Here is a 12,673-nt window from a genome sequence, read left to right as displayed (position 1 = left end):
TTGGAAATGCTATGGGACAGTTCTACTTTGCCGAATAGGGTTACTATGAGTCCATATTGATTGGAAAGTAATGGATTTTTTTGGTTTAACTGTATGAGGTCACTGGGTACCAAAACCAGATAAAGATAGTATAAAAAAAGAAAATTATAGGTCTATCTCATTCATTAACATAGATGCAGAAATCCCTACAAAATAGTAGCAAACCAAATCCAGTTAATGTATAAAAGAGATAACGTAACATGACCAAGTTGGATTTCTTCAAGAATGAAAGGTTGGTGTGACATTTCAAGAGTCTGTAAATGTAATTCACATTACCAATTAAAGGTAAAAAAAGCATATGATCACCTCAATATACGCAGAAAAAGTATTTGCTAAATTGAATTCCAATTTATGATAAAAATTCTTAATAAACTAAAAATAAATGAGAATTCCTTAATCTACCAAAACTTCAGAACACATGATTCCTAAACATACAATATTAGAAGTAGTTCCTGGAAAATTAGGAAAAGACAAGCCTGCCCGTGATCAATGCTTCCATTCACCATCGTCAGTTCAAGAAAAAGAAAAGCAATATGGATTAGTAAGAAAGAAAAACACAGTAGTTGTTTACAAATAATATGATTGTCTTCAAAGAAAACCTAAAATACCTTTCAAATTATTAGAAATGATAAAGTTTAGGAAAAAAACCCTTTGCTGTCAAGTCCATTCCGGCTCATAGAGACCCTATAGGACAGAGTAGAACTGCCCCATAAGGTTTCCAAGGAGTGGCTGGTGGATTTGAACTGCCAACCTTTTGATTAGCAGCTTAACCACTGTGCCGCTAGGGCTCCAAAGTTTAGCAAGGTGACCATATATAAGAATGATAATAAAAAAATCAATCACATTTCTGTTACTTAGCAATAAGCAGCAAGTATAATTTTTAAAAAAATATTACTTATAATAGCAAAGAAAACTACAAGATACCTAGGAATAAATCTAACAAAAAGTATGCCTGATACATATGGAGAAAATTTTTAAATGTCATTGAAAGAAAAGAAAACCTAAGTCAATGGAGTGATGATAAAGTTTTCATGAATAGGAAGACACAGCATTAAAAAGATTTAAGTTCTCCCCAAATTGATATTTAAATACAATTCAATTCCAACCAAAATCTCAAAAGGATTTTTTAAAGAACTTGACAAGCTAAGGTATACAAATAGACGAGATGCTCTTGAAGAAAATAAAAAGCATGGACTTGAGCTATCAGATATCAAGTCTTACTGTTATAGATTGAATTGTGTCCCCAAAAAATGTGTGTCAACTTGGCTAGGCCATGATTTCCCAGTATTGTGTGGTTGTCTTCCATTTTGTGATCTGATGTTATTAAACTACGTGTTGTAAATCCTACCCTGTATGATGATAGGGGCCTTGGTGGCACAGTAGTTAAGTGTTTGGCTGCTGATCAAAATTGGTCAGCAGTTCGAATCCACCAGCGACTCCTTGGAAACCCTATGGGGCATTCTTCTCTGTCCTATAGGGTCACTGTGAGTCAGAATCAACTCCATGACAACAGGTTTTTTTTTTTTTTAATTTTTTTTATGATGTTAATGAGGCAGGATTAGAGGCAGTTATGTTAACGAGGAAGGACACAATCTGCAGGATTTGGTTGTATTTTGAGTCAATCTCTTTTGAGATATAAAAGAGACAAGCAAGCAGAGAGGAGAGGGACCTCCTACCACCAAGAAAGAAGAGCTGGGAGTGGAGCACATCCTTTGGACCCAGGGTCCCTTCTCTGAGTAGCTCCCAGACCAGGGAAAGATTGATGACAAGGACCTTTCCCCAGAGCATGCAGAGAGAGAAAGCCTTCCCCTGGAGCTGATGCCCTGAATTTCTACTTCTAGCCTCCTAAACTGTGAGAGAATAAACTTCTGTTTGTTAAAGCCATCTACTTGTGAAATTTCTGTAATAGCAGCACTAGATAAATAACACACTTACTAAAAAGCTGTAAAATTAAGATTGTGTAGTAATGCACAGGAATAAACAAAGTGACCAAATGAAAAGACAAGAAAGTCCACTGGGGAAAGGAGTGACTATTCAATAAATAGTGGAGGGACAACAAGTAAAAAGTGAAACTGGTTTTCTATTTCCCAGAATATACAAATGTATATATCAGTTTCAATGGATTAAAGCCAAATGTAAAAGGCTTTGTGAAGGAAATAGAGAATATGACTTCAGGACAGAAAAGAACAGGATACAAAAAGCAGTAACATGAAAAATGATTGATAAATTCAACTACATTAAGATTGAGATGTAGAAGCTCATCAGAAGATGCCACAAAATTGGAGAAGATATATGTATGCAATACATATAACCAATAAATGATTAGTATAAATCATAAAGAATAAAGAATTGCTACAAATAAATAAGAGACAACATATAATTAGGCAAAAGATATGAGTAGGTATTTTGCATAAAATAAAACAAACTAGAAATGAAATATGTTTTAACCCACCACTTTGACTTGTTTTAGTAGTCTCATTCCATTTTCTGAAGCCATAACTGATTAACATGCAGCGGCTGAAATGGCTGTTATGTGTAACAGGATTAGGAGACATCCCTTGTTGTATTTAATATCTCATTTATGCTGATCCTTTGTGATTCTACAAAGAATGAACCACTTGTGAAGGGTGAATATTCTCACCAACTGTTTCCCCAGTAACATCCCTCTGGGTCTACTAAGAATTGGGTCCACTCTACTATAGCAATGTTCAGAAATGATCTTGATGTGCCCTTCCTGCCTCCTCAGTGGACACTCCTGCAATTTCTTTCTTTTTTTAATAATAATATTTTATTGTGTTTTCACTGAAGATTCACACAGCAGTTTAGGTTCCCATTCAACAATCTCTACACAAGTTGTTTAGTGACATTGGTTACCTTCTTCACAATTCGTGAACATTCTCATTATTTTCTGTTTGCAATTTCTTTTCATTGTACTTTCTTCCCCTACTCTTCTCTGTAGTTGGTGGCAGTGAACCTTTCCGTTCTTACTGGGAAACGTACCTGTCCAAGGGATTACTGCTGATCTTTGTGGTTGATTCAGCAGATCACAACCGATTACCTGAAGCCAAAAAACACCTTCATCAACTGATCGGAACAAACCCGATCCTTCCTCTGGTTGTGTTTGCAAACAAACAGGTAAAAGTCGGTGCAAATACAGATTGTACTCAACAGTTTTATATTAATACAGAAAACAGAAATGTGTACTTTTAATGACTAAGCATTCAACAGTATGCTGTGTATTCAATTCAGTTTACACTTATTGGTGGATGTGGAACATCAGAGTATGTCTTATTATAAACCTTAAACCATAATACATGTATGTTACTCCTTCATAATCTTTTTTTAATTAAAAAATTATGAACTCTGAAGCATATAGAAAATATAGAGGATAATATAATCAATGTCCATGTACTCACCACCCAGCTTGGTTAAATCTTAACATTTTTCCCCATTTGCTTCCTATCTTCCTCCCTTCCTTTCTTCTAATGTTAAAATCTTAGATGTAGTCAAAACTCCCTCTGTACCCTAGCCTGATCTCATTCCCCTCACTCTCCGGTGATAACCACTGTTCCTGATTTCAGTGGTTATCATTCCCTTGTGTGTTTTTATACTTTTATTACATCCACCTGTATCTATAAACAACATATAGGATTCTATTACATGTTGTTAAGCTTTATAAAAATGGAATATTCTACATACTCTTCTACAGTTTGCTTTTCTTCAACATCAAGTTTTTGAGATTTTCTAGGTTGAGTCATGTAGCATTAGTTCATTTGGGTTAACTGCTGTATAGTATTCTAACGTATGAATATACCACAGTTTTACTGTTTTCCTGTTGCTGGGCATTTGGGTTGTTTCCAATTTGTTAATATTATAAACAGTGCTGCAGTCAGCCTTCTTGTATTTGTCTCCTGGTGGACGTGTATAGACATTTCTCAAGTGCATATACCTAAAAGAGGAATTGTTGGGGTTTTTGATTCACTTTTACTAGATATTACTAAGTTGCTTTCCAAAGATGTTACACTAATTTATTCTTCACCAGCAGAATATAACAGTTTCTGCAGCTCCACATCCCTCAATACGTGGTATTGTTAGACTTTTCAATTTTTATTAATCTGATGGAATAAAATTGTATCACCTTCTTTTAATTTGCATTTCCTTAATTATTAGTGAGTTTGAAAATTTTTTCATATGTTTATTGGTTCCTGAAGTTCCTATGTCTGTGAATTATCTATTACAGTGAAACCTTTGAGAGCCGGAACTTGACAGGACTGTCTTGTTTTTCTGGATCTCGAAAGTTCTCTGCCTTTGACAGGATGCAGTCTTACCACTTTTCTAGCACTCTCTATTAGTGGAAAATATTTGAGTTTTCCTTCTCTGACAGGTTTCCACCTTACACAGGTTCTGGCATTCACAGGTTTTACTGTAGTATCTTTTCCTATCTTCCTCCTAGGGTGCATATCTTTTCTTGAGTTACAGGAGTCTTTCATATATTTTGGAAAAATAATCCTTTGTCACTGGTGTCACAATGGTTAAGCACTCAGCTGCTAACTAAAAGGTTGGTGGTTTGAACCCACCAGCATTTCCACGGGAGAAAAGACCTGGCAATCTGCTCCCATAAAGATTACAGCCTAAGAAATCCTATGGGGCAGTTCTACTCTGTCATATAGAGTCCCTGTGAGTTGGAATTGACTCCGCCTGCAAACCCCAGCTCCCTTGCATGACTGGGCAGGTACAAATGGTGAGGAGGTGAGAGTATCTTAGTAGATCGGAGGAGCCTGACCCAAGAGATTGAGAAATGGAAAATCAGGACTTCTGGACCTACCATGGAAGCTATGGTGGTGTAGTGGTTAAGAGCTATGACTGCTAATCAAGAAGTCAGTAGTTCGAATCCACCAGGAGCTCCCTGGAAACTCTATGGGGGCAGTTCTACTCTGTCCTATAGGGTCACTATGAGTTGGAATTGACTTGACGGCAGTGGGTTTGGCTTTGGTTTTGGTTTTTTATGAGTCAGAATTGACTGAAGGGCACACAATTACAGCAACAATGGTGCATTACAAACATCTTCTCCCACCGTCCTGGTGCCTTGTCATATTACTTTGCTTATGGCGTCCTTTTTTATACAGAAGATTTCCATTTTTAATACTTAGGTTTATCAGTACTTTGTGGTTTGTATCTCTTCATCAGGTCGGATAAACAGAGCCATTTGATGTCACATTTATAGTTTTTACTTCAACTTAATAATGAATCATTGGATATTCTAGTTGAAGATGCATTTGTGTTTGTTAATGGTTCTTGGCAAAATATTTAATCTGTACTTTTAGATAACTCATTGGTCCAAGTTATTATATAATGGTTAAAAAAAAGTCATCTTACTTTCTTTACTCTTTGGGTAATGACTTCTGGTAAGACACAATTATATAAGTGTAGAATAACCCCAGTATTTGCCCTTGATGCACTTTATCATTACAAGAAATCCCTCTTCCCATCTAACTCCTTCCCTGTCCATTCTCTTCCTCCCCAGTACTGTGGCATTATTAACCTGCAACATCATTCACGTGTTAACGCATCTGTTAACACAGTTACAAAAATTATGACAGGTTCTGGGATTAAATGAATGCAGGTTTCAAATGAACAATATATTGAGACTACCAACATCCGTCGACGTAATTAACTCCAGCCAGATACTGGTACAGCACATCAGGCTTGCAGGGGGACAAAAATGACACAGTGGCAGATTATTTCCAGTTCAGGCGAACACTATAAAACAACAAAAAGCCTATTATAAATGAGTTTTAGAAGTGAAAATGCTAAAACTTTTGCGAAGAACTAAAATACTACAGCTGAATATTTGTGTATAATTATGAAAGAGATTACTTGAGATCATTTCAATAAATAATTCTTGACATATAAGAGGCAAAGAAGTTATGTTTTGACCTCAAGGTTTGAATCCTGGCATGTAGCATAAGCACAAGCTTTCCTTCTCCAATTTTAATACCTACCCTCTCTGCCTCATGGTGATCCCATTGTCAGAGTAGAAGTGCTCCATGGGGTCTTTAAGGCCTAAAAAAGCAGATCGCTAGGCCTATCTTCCCAGGTGCCTCTGGATGTGTTTGAACAGCCAACCTTTCAGCTAGTAGTCGAGTACTTAGGTCAGAATCTACTCGAACCTGACTAACAACAACCACCTCTCTGCCTTTCACTGTGGGTTTCCCTCCCCTAAGCCTCTGCCATCTCTCAGTCTCATCCCCTTTCTCTTCACCTGTCTCTCCCCTCTCTGCCTCCCTCTTCCACCACTCCATTTGCTAAACTCACTTTCTCCCTGCTGCCTTCTCTATCTCCCTCCACCTGTCAAAATTTGATCACAAAATATTATTTTTCAGTAGAAATAATGGCCATAAGTGAAAACTCACAAAGCAAATGCTATGATCAGTAAAATTTGATATGGACAAAAAAATGACTAATGAATCAAATATCTGTTGTTAAATATAAATTAAAAAGAATTGATCATATTAAAATAATCTTAGAGAAAAAAAAAGCAAAACAGAAGAGTAAAATTGGTAGCAGAGTGACTGCTCTGTACAGAAAATTGACCACGGAGTTATATTGGCTTGGCTTGGTTCCAGAAAATACTTTTTTTTTTATTGTTGTAAAATATATATATAACACAACGTTTGCGAATTCAATGTTCCAGAAAATATTTTTTGATGATAATTCATAAATGCTGGTATGGTATAGTTTTGATGAAAATATTTATATTCAAATGACTTTTGGGCCATAATAACGGAGTCACAGTGTTCTCCATATCAAAATGATGGGTTCACTGGGAGTGGTAAATGAGAGTATCTCTCCCAAAAGATTGCAAAATAACCAACTTTTTCTGTTCTTTTTCCATTCTGGGTTAAGGATCTTGAAGCAGCATATCATATCACAGATATCCATGATGCTTTGGCGTTATCTGAGGTGGGAAATGACAGGAAGATGTTCTTGTTTGGAACCCAAGTGACTGAGAATGGCTCAGAGATACCCTCCATCATGCAAGATGCCAAAGACCTGATCGCACACCTGGCTGCAGATGTGCAGTGACCAGGACCTGGCCCGTTGCACAGCTCGCCATCCATATGTCATCAGGAGAGTTAAGTGTCAGGCTTGAAGCCAAAGGTTTCCACTTTCAAATAAAAAATAAGCCATTTCCTATTTTGTCAATGCACGTCATATATACAAAGATAACGTTAATTTATTAAGAGCATCTATTTAGGTTTTGAAGTTAAAAAATATTTGCAGACAGTGTATGTTGGGATTTTTAACCAACAGAATTAAAATGAACATTAACAAGTATTAATCCCATTTATGATTTTTAAATGACATGAAATTTATATTAAAATATTTTAATAAGCTTTTTCTTTTCAAGTAAAGGTCCAGATGTATTCTAAGGAGATCCATTTAACACTGCAAGGAAAGAGATACCAGTATAGAGCAATAAAAAAAGAAAGTACTACCAAAGCCACATAGAATATAAGTTCACAGCATTTAGAAAGATTTAGGAAAGGCTTCTCTTCTAAGAGCTTGTTACACTAGGTGAGAACATTATGGGGATTTGTTTTTTAACTTCTTGACATTTTTACTTTTATATACGGATAACTTCTTGGCTTGGCTTGAAAAAATAATGTAACTAGAAATATTTTATAGAAGAGGTTAATTGTATTTAACTTCCAAACCAAAAAACCAGTTACCATCACGTGGATTCCGACTGATGGTGACCCTATGTGTGTCAGAGTAGAATTGTGGTCCTTAGGATTTCCAATGGCCAATTTTTTGGAAGTAGATTGCCAGGCCTTTCTTCCAAGGTGCCTCTGGGTAGACTCGAAACCTCCAGCCTTTTAGTTAGCAACCAAGTGCTTTGACCATTTGCACCAAGGACTCTTGATTTAAAAAAAAAAAAAAAGGACTTGGAAAGAAGTTTTTTTTTTTTCCTATAAAGCTTTTCCTTTAAAGTTTAGAATCTGTGGCAAAATAACCAAAATATGGTGAAGACTGTCAGCCCCTCCTAATGTTAGCATATAGCCTTCCCTATCAAGTTGTAGGTTAAAGGGAACATAATTGAACTTAGGCATTCGTGTGCAAAATGATGACTGTCCTCTGAGAGGAGTCACTGGAGTGTGTGCCTTGAAGGTCTCTAGCTTTCTCACGGTCAGTGCTGCAGGATAACTTTTAAAGGTATCAGATCACAATAGGTGCTCAGGTGTCCAGTGTCTGGTCTGTGGAGGCTGGATCACACAATGATTCAGAATTGTCATAAACCTTGGATTTCAGCCTCTGCCTACTGGACACTTAATCATCCTGTGTCTCAATCTTCCTTCTGTAAAAAGACCAGTTCAGATGCAGACTTGATTCTATGTGGTCTTTCTTCCTGGATGCCTAGTTCAAAGATGATGCCAAAAGCTTCCAGGATGGGGAAAAATATACTTGTTCTTCCTTGTTCAGCCTTCTTTTTCTCATGTAGTGATTTTAGATTCTGCATTTTGTCAACAAGTGTTGTGGCTGGAGTTTTTCCTTCAGTTGAATAGTTATTGAGTGCTGGTATGCCTGTCACTGCTTCTCGTTAGGGACGAATGAAACAGGGACGCTATACTTTACATGCTCTCTCTCTGTCTTAGTTATCTAGTGCTGCTATAACAGAAATACCACAAGTGGATGGCTTTAACAAAGAGAAATTTATTCTCTCACAGTTTAGGAGGCTAGAAGTCCAAATTCAGGGCATGAGTTCCAGGGGAAAGTTCTCTCTCTCTGTTGGCTCTAGGGGAAGGTCCTTGTCATCAATCTTCCCCAGTCAAGGAGCTTCTCAGCACAGGGACCCAGGTCCAAAGGATGCGCTACTCTCTTAGATCTTGTTTCTTGGTGGTAGGAGGTCCCCATGTCTCTCTGCTTGCTTGTCTTTAAGCCACAACCTAATCTTGTAGATTGAGTCCTGCCTCATTAACATAACTGCCTCTAACCCTGCCTCACTAACGTCACAGAGGCAGGATTTACAATACCTAGGAAAATCAAATCAGATTGCAAAATGGTGGACAATGGCACAGTACTGGGAATCATGGCCTAGCCAAGTTGACACACATTTTTGGGGGATACGATTCAATTCATAACCCTCTCTCAGTCTGGCAAGGTATATGTTACAGGAATTTCTAATGGAAATGGCACTCAGCCAAGACAGGTTGGAATGTTGTCAAAGAGGCTGCTGGGCTGGCAGTCTTCCCAACAGGCCAGATGGAGTGGCATTCATTACCTTAGAGAATTTACCACAATCTGGGGTCTATTGCCAGCCTTCCAGGCTCAGTAACTACAGGCTTGGTTAGCATGGTAAAAATGGATCCGCCTTTTCATTTATTCATTCAATAAACATTTATTGAGTGCCAACCACGTGCCAGAGAATTTGCCAGGACTCTTTCAGTTGAAAATGGAAGAAATGGAACTCAAATTTTTGTGTCCCCCCAAAAAGAGTATTTCTTTTTGGCTTATCATATGAGAAATCTGCACAAGGGGTCCAAAGGTAAAGAGACTCTCTCTTGACTAACCTCTGCTTGGCTCCATTCTCATATTGCTTCTACAAGGTAGTAAGATGGCTGCTGTCAGCACCAAGCTTTAACGTTCTTACAGTTTAAGATCCCAGAGTAAAATGCGTCCTCTCTCTTTCAGCCGCCATGCAGCAAATCTCATGGAGGGACACAGATTGGCTCTGCTGGGGTCATGTCATATCTGAACTAATTGCTATGCCAGAGTGCCCAGACCCATAGAGGGGTGGAGGGTGGGCAGAATTGGCCCTCTCAAACATGGAATTTGTTCCTCATAGAAGGGAAGTGTTCTGCTTTCAGAGGAAAAGAGAAGGAATACTGGGCAGGAAAATAAAAACAATGACAGCCATCACAGCCATTCACTGTGCTTGGCTCTGGGAATGCACCAGTGACCAGATCAGAGAGGGTTCCTTTCTTTAAGGAGCTTACATTCTAGCTAGGGTGACATATACTAAAATAAGCAAACAGTTATGAAATAATCACAGATTGTGTTGAAGCAACAAGCCAAGATAGAAAATAATAGCAGTAACATTCTTTAATGTGAGCTGGAAAGACCTGTCTGAGTAGGTGGCATTTAAGCCCAGCCCTAAAGGATACAAAAAAGCCAGTATGTAAAGAGTGGAAGAAGGCTACAGACAGTGGGAACAGGTATAGAAAGAGCCTGAAATGGGAGTTTGACATGTTGGAGAAGAACAGAGAAGGGGGAATGTAAAGAGGGTAGAGCAGCCTAAAGTCGCACTGGAGAGAAAGATCATGAGGCATCTTATGGTGCAAAACTTGGGGTTTATTCTAAATGGTTTGGAGTGTCCTGATTGGAGGTGGGCAAAGGTAGAAGTCGGAAGACCAGCTGGAAGGTCATTGCAGAATCCAGGTAACAGAGGATGATGGCTTAGACAGAGATGATATTAGGTGATAGGAGAAAAGAATGGATTAAATGTATGTATTTGGAGAATTGACTGGAGTTGCTGATGCACTGGAGGTAGGAGGATGAGGAAAAGAATCGACTCATTACTAAATTTCAGGAAGACGTTAGTCAGATTCATGAGATTGATGTATAAAAGCAGAATGCCAATTGATTACTGTGACATGGACTAGAATTCATTCTGTGTGACCCTAATCTCTCCTAGTACGCAGACCTGCCTGGGAAGCTGGGTCATGTAAGAAAGTTGCCTGGTGAGCATCAGGCCACATGTCCATCTCAATAGCAGGGCCTGGAGAACCAGCCAGTTGGCTTAGGTTTCTCTCCCCTCTGCAGTTCTTAAATGGGCACAACCTCTCTGACTCTGTTTCTGTACACCCAACTGTGGGCAGGAGACCCCCTGGATTGGTACATTCTTTGGATATTGAAGGCATTCCATTTAGTTGTGGGCCAGTTTTGCTGACTTAGGGACCATTCTGCCTCATTAAGGTGATTTTACATAACTCCTCTTTGATTATAGGGTAGCTTAGGGGTCTCTGGGTGGTGCAGACTAACTGAAAGGTTGGCAGTTCAAACCCACCCAGAGGTGCCTTAGAAGAAAGGCCTAGAGATCTGCTCCTGAAAGGTCACAACCATGAACACCCAAGGGAGCACAGTTCTACTCTGAAACACATGGGGTTGCCATGAGTCAAAACTGATCCACCGGCTACTGGTAAAATGTAATGAGGGTAGCTTTATTACTCGTTTATCCAGGTTTTTTTGGGATACTTCTTACATCTCCATACGGCACTGCACATGTCTATCAAAGCGAGTCTGAAGGAGATTTCCTGACTTATAAAAGCATCTCTCTCCTAGTTCCATTCCTGATCACATCCACATTCTCTTTTATCTTTTCTTTGCATTTGTGAAACAAAGTATGCCCAAGGAGGATCCAGTAATGTGCAAAAGGTTTACTTGTGTTTGCCATATAATTTGACAGATGACATATTCCTTAGTTCTTCTAGTCCCTTCCCTTGGAAACAAACACATCACTGAAACTCCACCACCTCTGTTCTCCCCTACCACACACACCATCATAATCATGAATATCAGCTGAAAGCACTGCTCAGGTATGGAGAAGCCCAGACCACTTGTACTTTTTTAATGTCATGGTATGGTAAGATAATGATAAGAAAGGGGCATGCCAAAACAAGGTTACAAAAATTGTGGTGTTTGTATCCAAACGATATCACAGTTAACTGTGGGTACACACACACCCCAAAAAGAGAAAACCAATCCCGTCGCCATTAGTCCATTCTGACTCACAGCGACCTTATAGGACAGAGTAGAACTGCACCATAGGCTTTCCAAGGAGCAGCTGGTGGCCTTTCCCACTGCTGACCTTTTGTTTAGCAGCCGAGCTCTTAACCACTGTGCCACCAGGGCTCCACACACCCACCCACCCACACATACACACGAATTATCGTTCATAATTACAAGATTTATAAAAATCATTTATAGCTCACTTAAGTAAATAGTATGCCCTGTCTGTAATGGTGCACAAGATTAAAGTTGTAGATAAAAGCATTTTTCTTTCAATCCTGTCGGTATTTGTATGTAGATTGTATGTAGAACCTCATGTGGAGACGGTAAAAAATCTAAATTGGAGGTTCTTCCTGAATGTTAAACTTGGACCAAACGCCTCGCTGGTGTTGTACCCGCCCCCCGTTTCTATCACTGTGCATTTACTAGAAATGGATGAAAATCAGTTTTAGTGATTGAGGGCCTTTAGATATTGTCAATTTTGACATCCCCACTCCGCATGACTAGGAGACAAAGGCCTATGTAGAGCCTGTGCCAGGGAACCTCTGAAACCTAACAAAGACCTGGGTCTGCTGAGTGGCGTTGTAACTAGACTGAAGTTGATGTTTTGCCCACGGCTTCGGCAGCAGGAAGTGTCCAAGGGTCCTCGCCCTTGGCACAGGGAGGAACAGGCCAGGACCCCCGACTTCATCTCAGCGGAGACGCCTCTAGCTTGTCTCCGCCCAGAGAGGCGCGTCCGGAGGCCCCCGGAGCGCCGTGCGTCCCCTTGGCAACTGGACAACGCGCGGGGAGGGCATGGGGCGTGGCTGGGGTGGGCCAAGGGCGTGGCTGGAGCGGGCCGGGG

The 12,673-nt window shown here is 39.4% G+C and overlaps 1 protein-coding gene across 1 annotated transcript in view; it reads left to right on the top strand.

Annotated features, from left to right (window-relative positions):
• Positions 1 to 7,139, top strand: part of ARL9 (ADP ribosylation factor like GTPase 9) — an 11,116-nt gene extending 3,977 nt beyond the window's left edge. Inside the window, exons 2-3 of the mRNA XM_004382883.2 lie at positions 2,999 to 3,174; positions 6,946 to 7,139. Coding sequence (XP_004382940.1) covers positions 2,999 to 3,174; positions 6,946 to 7,125 — 356 coding nt within the window. The 3' untranslated portion in view covers positions 7,126 to 7,139. The remainder of the gene's footprint in view (positions 1 to 2,998; positions 3,175 to 6,945) is intronic.
• The last annotated feature ends 5,534 nt before the right edge of the window (positions 7,140 to 12,673 follow it).

This window comes from Trichechus manatus, unplaced genomic scaffold (assembly GCF_000243295.1).
Source record: "Trichechus manatus latirostris isolate Lorelei unplaced genomic scaffold, TriManLat1.0 scaffold00101, whole genome shotgun sequence".
In the NCBI taxonomy this organism is placed as follows: Eukaryota; Metazoa; Chordata; class Mammalia; order Sirenia; family Trichechidae; genus Trichechus; species Trichechus manatus.
This window is presented reverse-complemented; position numbering and strand designations above follow the sequence as displayed.